General features: G+C 59.9%; 2 protein-coding genes across 2 annotated transcripts; both read right to left on the minus strand.

Moving 5' to 3' along the window:
- Positions 1–327: 327 nt before the first annotated feature.
- C9H1orf109 (chromosome 9 C1orf109 homolog) lies at positions 328–2,661 on the minus strand. The gene is made up of 4 exons (XM_042440801.1): positions 2,125–2,661; positions 1,817–1,996; positions 1,438–1,556; positions 328–1,198 (listed from the first exon to the last, which is right to left on the minus strand). The coding sequence occupies exons 1-4, from the start codon at positions 2,403–2,405 to the stop codon at positions 1,155–1,157; spliced, it is 624 nt and encodes a 207-aa protein (XP_042296735.1). The 5' UTR covers positions 2,406–2,661; the 3' UTR covers positions 328–1,154.
- An 876-nt stretch (positions 2,662–3,537) lies between these two features.
- On the minus strand, positions 3,538–5,556 carry YRDC (yrdC N6-threonylcarbamoyltransferase domain containing; the record flags this gene model as incomplete). The annotated part of the gene is made up of 5 exons (XM_042439808.1): positions 3,538–4,167; positions 4,438–4,580; positions 4,754–4,873; positions 5,093–5,210; positions 5,309–5,556. Coding segments are annotated over 5 exons (699 nt in total), but the record flags the coding sequence as incomplete, so codon positions are not given.
- Between the last annotated feature and the right edge of the window lie 5 nt (positions 5,557–5,561).

Below are 5,561 nucleotides of genomic sequence, written 5' to 3' on the forward strand. Positions count from 1 at the left end.
ATTCCCTTTGGAGGTCCAGGGACACACAGGTCTCTGGCCCTACGTTAGGGGTTAAAGTGTGCAGTCACACTTCTGCCCAGGCCAGTCCAGCACCCCCCACCCATCATCCCTCCAGGAAACAGAATGTGCTAAGTGTGCAATGGAAGCAAGCGCATTTCTCAGCAGCTGCGTGTTAGGAAAGGCCACCAGCGCCCTCATGCGGATAAACCCCTTCAGGCCCAGAAGTGACCACTTGCCCGGTTTCATCCTCAGGACATCCGAAGGGGGTGAGGGCGGAGGGCTGGACCCAGCATGCAGGTAAACATCAGCCTGACTGACACCAAAAGCAACTGTGCAAAATAATTTTGGCTTTTATTGTGTCGGCTTTAAAATGCTGCAAAAGTAGCAGGAAAAGAAGAGATGCTTTGTGCCACTTGACCCCACTTTCATTGTGTTGAACTACCAACTCCCAAAGTACTTATCTAATCCTCACTCCCCCTCTTCCGAGGGACAGCTTGGTGACTTCTAAGTCCCTTACCAAACTACAAATCACAGGCTGTAGAGGCAAGGCAATTAAAGAGGCACAGAAACATGGAAATGCGTACCATAGGCAAATGTCAGTGGCATTTTGACCCTCAAGACACATTCGGCTGGTGGGCTTCCCACAGGCAACCGGCTGGAGAGCATGTCTGACCCACTACGGCCTTTTCTCTGTTCTTTATGTCCAGCACAGAACAGAGGCAGCAACTGCAGTGACAATCCTAGGACTTTACAAATTGATGCTGCCCTTGAAACGATGTGGACAGAATGCAAGGCCAAAGGAGTGAAAGGAGGCAGGCAAAAGGCAAACCCTCAGCCTGGCCATGCCCAGAAAAAACATCTCCCTTCTGCCACTGATCCCTGGTACCAACCTCATGGCAAAGCCAGAGCACAGATCTATGCCCAGCCTGTCCCTCCTGCTCCCTCTTTGCCTTGGACAACTGGAGGCCAGAGAATCGAATCCCATTTAGCCCCAGAAGCGGAGGTGGCTGACGCAAAAGGCAATGATCCATGCAGCTCCCTTTTGCACTCGCTCTCGACTTCCCACCTCCAAGGAGAACTGCCTGTTCCAGAGAGAATCCAGGTGCGCACACCTTTCAGCTGCAAGTAACAGGGGCACCAGGCTGCCTCTCTCCTCATGCGGCTTCTTCCAGGAAGAAAGAGACCTTCAGCAGGGCATCTGTGGTGGGGGAGATCGGAAGAGGGGTCTTTGGAGCAGCTATTAATGGCTCCCTTGGTGCCACTGCCCCGGCCCAATTAATAAAGCTTGGCTGTCTTTGGCAGGGCCAGGTGAGCCCTGTTGCACAGCAGGGGCCTATCTGTGGCACGTACGATGGCCGGCTGAGGTCACAGGGTCTCAGCTTTCTGGCCATTAGGCACCAGGCCAGCTCCCCAGCCCACCCCAATGGCCATGCTTACCTTCAACTGGGCTTTGCAGGCCGCGTTGCATCACCTGCTCCCAGGCCTTGGGAAGGGCTTGGATCTCCTCCAGGTTCTCATACCTGACCTGCAGAAGGAGCAGCTTGGCCTCCAGGTATCTTCTTGGGCGTTAAGGACAGACATGAGGAACAGGCCCTACTCACGCCTTCACACACAAACACGCATGCGCATGCTTTCTCTCTCTCATGCACATCCCTCCTCCTCCTGGGGCCCGTGCTCTAACTGACTGCCATGGCAACCTCCTATGGAATCCTGGGATTTGCAGTTTGTGGAGGGGTACCTAGCATCCTCAGGCAAAGAACCGTCTCACCAAACTATAAATCCCAGGATCGAACAAGATGCAGCCAGCAAAGGATACGTCCGTTGGTAGAAGGCTTGGATGTCCAGGAGCCACTCCATCATGTCGGCCAGGGAGGGGCAGAGGGGGCTCCGCTGGAAGGAGGCCTCCAGGCCCAGTGCGTCCAGCTGTCCATCGCAGAGCAGGCAGACCTCGGCCACATGGACGGCGGCTGCGTCCCGCACCTTCTGCAGCTCCGGCCTGAGAAGAAGGGAAGGCGTTAAGACCCGCCAGTGGCCCTTCTCGAAGGCTTGGCCCCGGACCAAGGAGATGGCACCCGCTGCCCCCAGGGAGAGCGGCCCCGGGACCCCGCCGGCTCCCCTCCTTACAGCTTCTCCTGCCGGAGCTGGGCCAGCAAGGCCTCCGCTGCCCCTCGGTGCTTCTGACTCAGCCTCCGGGGGAGGTCCGGGAAGGCCCCCAGGGAAGAAGAGCCGAGGAGGCCGAGAGCCACCGCCTTCCGCAGGGCCAGCATCTGTTGGGCCACGTTGCCCAGGGAGGCCACGAGCGGAGCGCAGCCGGAGAGGGCCCCCTCCCAGGCCCCGCGGTGCTCGGCCAGGATCCCACGGAAGACCCGCTGGAGAGCAGAGCGGAGAGACGGAGGCAGAGACATCCGGAGGGAGGGAGGCTCTGGGCCCAAAGGCCGAGGAAGGAGCACCTCTCCGCCCTCCGCTCCCTCGCAGCCCAGGAGGGAGGCACCGGGGCCGGGCCAAACAGCAAGAGGCCCTCGGAGGCCGTCACAAACCCAGCCACAGCCGCCACTTCCTTCTCTTGCCTGCCTGCCTTCCGACTCCGCGCCGCGAAGACCGACGGGAAATGGAGTTCCTTCCAGCGGAGGCGACCAGGGGGGCGGGGCTTGCGCTGAGTGACGTCACGCCCCTGGGTTTCTTAGCTTCATTTGCCCAGAGGGAGGTCGAGTGTGACTGGCCACGCCCCCAAGGCCGCCCAGCTCCTCCTCCTGGCCATAGAATCCTGGAAAAGGGTCTCAGCCTCAGAGAGCCCCCTCGAAGGGGCCAGCAGGAGGCGGGGGAGCGGACCCACAAAGGAAGGCTGAGTAAATCTGATGCAGGGACCCCCCCCCCAGAGGGGCCGGCCCTTGGGGGCCCCTTCGCGGCCCCCCTCCCCCCCCCGGCGGGGGGCCCACCAAGAGGGGACCCCCAAAGTCTCCCTCTCCCCCCCCCCCCCACTCCAGCCAGAGAACATGGGCAGCAACAGGTGCCTTTCCCCAACCTCTCCAGGGCAAGGTCCCCCCTTCTCCAGATCCCAGCTGCCTTTCCTCCTTGCAATCAGGTGCCAAGGCATCCCCCCCTCCCAGAAGACAAGGGTTTTAGGACCCCATGCCCCACAAGCCCCCCCCCCCAGCCCTTGCAATAAATGGGAAGCTCTGCCCACCAATGCCAGCATCTCTTCCATCAAGGGGAAATCCAGTTTTGCAGAAGTGGGGGGGGGGGGCAGGAGGGTCTCTGCAAAAGGGGGTCACTTGCTCTGTTCCAGCCCAGGCCCAACCTCCATCTTTAAAGAGACTGTGAAAATGTTGTCTGAAGGCTGGGAGGAAAAGCCTCCCCACAAGCCCCACAATGGAAAGAGTAGCGGGGGTCCCTGGAGGCAGTGGTGGGGGGTATTGTATTGTCTTCATTCCTACATTTCTGCCCTTCTCCCTCCAGCATCAGTACTGCCAGGACACTTTAACTCCTCAGGGAAACAACAAGAACAACAACACACACACACTTCTCTGCATAGGAAAGAATGGAGTCAAGACAAGAAGCAACAGTCTCCACTGTTTTGGTTTACTGAGGTTGGTTGGTCCCAACGCTGCCTCTCGTCCTGCAGAGGCCAGGCCTGGCTTTGCCTCTGGGTCGGTCCCTCCCATCCGTACTTCAGGAGGGAAAGATCCCCCAGGATGAATGGCACCCCTGCATGCCCAAAGGTTCCAGCGCTCCCTCGCAGGATCTGTCCGCCTTCCATGCACATGAACCAGCTGCTCCAAGTACTCAGAAAGCAAGTGCTTTGTGCTCTGGTAGAAGCCATTCAGGGAACGGAAGAGGGAGGGCTTCATGGTGTCCTTCAGCCCCCACCACAATCCCCCCACGGCTGCTGAGGGAAATGCAAAAAACAAGGGAACGCTTCCTCCACAGCCGGGTCAAAGTGCTGAGATGTTCAAGAGCCAAGGAAGGTGGCATAAGGCAAGGAGGAAGGGTCCTTTTGCCCCCAAGAAGGTGAAGCCCAGCAGAATCCTTCTGAACAAAGCTGCTGGGAAAGAGGTGCCCAAAGAACAGTGTCCCCAGGAAAGACGCAGAGGGTGGTTTCAGGAACCAGATGGGTCATGTGCCAGGCCATATTTGCCCACCAGGATATCCATGGTCTGGGAAAGAGCACTGTGTAGAGAGAGAGAAACAAGAGGACTATAAGGGCAGAGAAGCTCCCTCTCTTCAACAACAGGAAACATTGCTTTCTCATCAAGTGTGCATGGAAGGCTTATGGCGAGCCATACAGTCTGTATACATTCAGGTGGGAGGCGGGGGTTGCATGGCTGATCCTGCAGCGGTGCTGTTGGGATCCCTTTGCCAAAAGGCGCATGTGTGTGTCTCCCCCAATAATGCTCCTGGGCTGCTGCACCATCCCATCCTCCCCCTGCAAAAACTCACCAGCCTGGCCGAATGACCCTAAACCTGCCAGGGATGGAAAGGTCAACCACCGTGGAGCCCAGGCGGCACTCCGGACTGTGGATATCTCCAAGTGGGCCCCCGTCCACAACCAGCGCCAGGTGAGGCCAGAGCTCTTCAAACTCCTTTTTAAAAACGAAAGAGCAAGAGGTGAGTGCCAACGTGAGCAAGGAACTCCCCACAAGGCCAGAGATGGAAGCAGTGGCCCATTCCCAGTGATTGGAAGGCAAGAAGAGGCCTGCCTTTTCCTGCCCTTGGCCCCAACCGTCCCTCCCCACGCAGACGGAGAAGGGCTCACCGTGACGTCCAGGGTGCTCCCCTTGTTGCTGACGTTGGCACTGGTCAGGGCCAGAGGGGCAGCGCAAACCCTGGCCAGCTCCCGGGGAAACCAGTGGCTGGGGATGCGGATGCCCACCAGCTGCAAGAAGAGGATGCCAGAGGTGAAGCAATGCTAACTGCCGCTTCAGAGATGCAGGGATTGTGGCTCATGGTGGGGCTGAGCTTCTGGGGAGATCTGGAAGAGCCTCTTGGGGCCGGAAGGATGCCCACAAGCGGACTGCCCCCCACCACATCCTCCGGCCCCTTGGCTTCCGTCTGAGAGGAGCCGCCCCTGGCTCTCTCTCTCTCTGAGACTCACCGGAGTGAAGGGGTTGAGGTCCGTGTTGAGTTCCTCTGAGCGCTCCAGGACCAGAGTGACGGGGCCCGGGAGCAGGTCGTGCAGGAGCCCCTGTGGGATGGCGCCTGCCTGGCAGTACCTGCAGCGGGAGAAGAGGAGACCGTGGAGTCCTCCGTGGGTCCCTTCGGTCTCCCGGGTCCCCTCTGGCTCCCTCCCTCCCTCCCTCTGGGTCCGTACCTGGGGAGGAGGGCGACGTCCGGGAGGCAGAGGGCGAGGGGCTTGCGGGGGTCGCGGCCCTTGAGCCGGTAGAGCTGCCTCAGCGCCCGCGAGTCCTGGGCCAGGCAGGCCACGCCGTATACCGTCTCCGTCGGAAGCGCCACCAGGCCCCCCGAGCGCAGCGCCGACGCCGCCAGAGCCACCGCCCGCGAAGGCGGACAGGACGCCAGCCCTGCGGGGGAGACAAGGCAGAGAGTCACGGCGCGGAACCGGG

Source organism: Sceloporus undulatus, chromosome 9 (assembly GCF_019175285.1).
Source record: "Sceloporus undulatus isolate JIND9_A2432 ecotype Alabama chromosome 9, SceUnd_v1.1, whole genome shotgun sequence".
In the NCBI taxonomy this organism is placed as follows: domain Eukaryota; kingdom Metazoa; phylum Chordata; class Lepidosauria; order Squamata; family Phrynosomatidae; genus Sceloporus; species Sceloporus undulatus.

Excerpts from the sequence above, each read along its gene's own strand:
- C9H1orf109 (XM_042440801.1), bottom strand. The coding sequence starts at position 2,405 with ATGTCTCTGCCTCCGTCTCTCCGCTCTGCTCTCCAGCGGGTCTTCCGT. Across the intron at positions 1,997-2,124 it reads CAGCTCCGGCAGGAGAAGCT|GCCGGAGCTGCAGAAGGTGC; the intron begins GTAAGGAGGGGA and ends CCTTCTTCTCAG. Across the intron at positions 1,199-1,437 it reads CCTGCAAAGCCCAGTTGAAG|ATGCCCTGCTGAAGGTCTCT; the intron begins GTAAGCATGGCC and ends CCCCCACCACAG.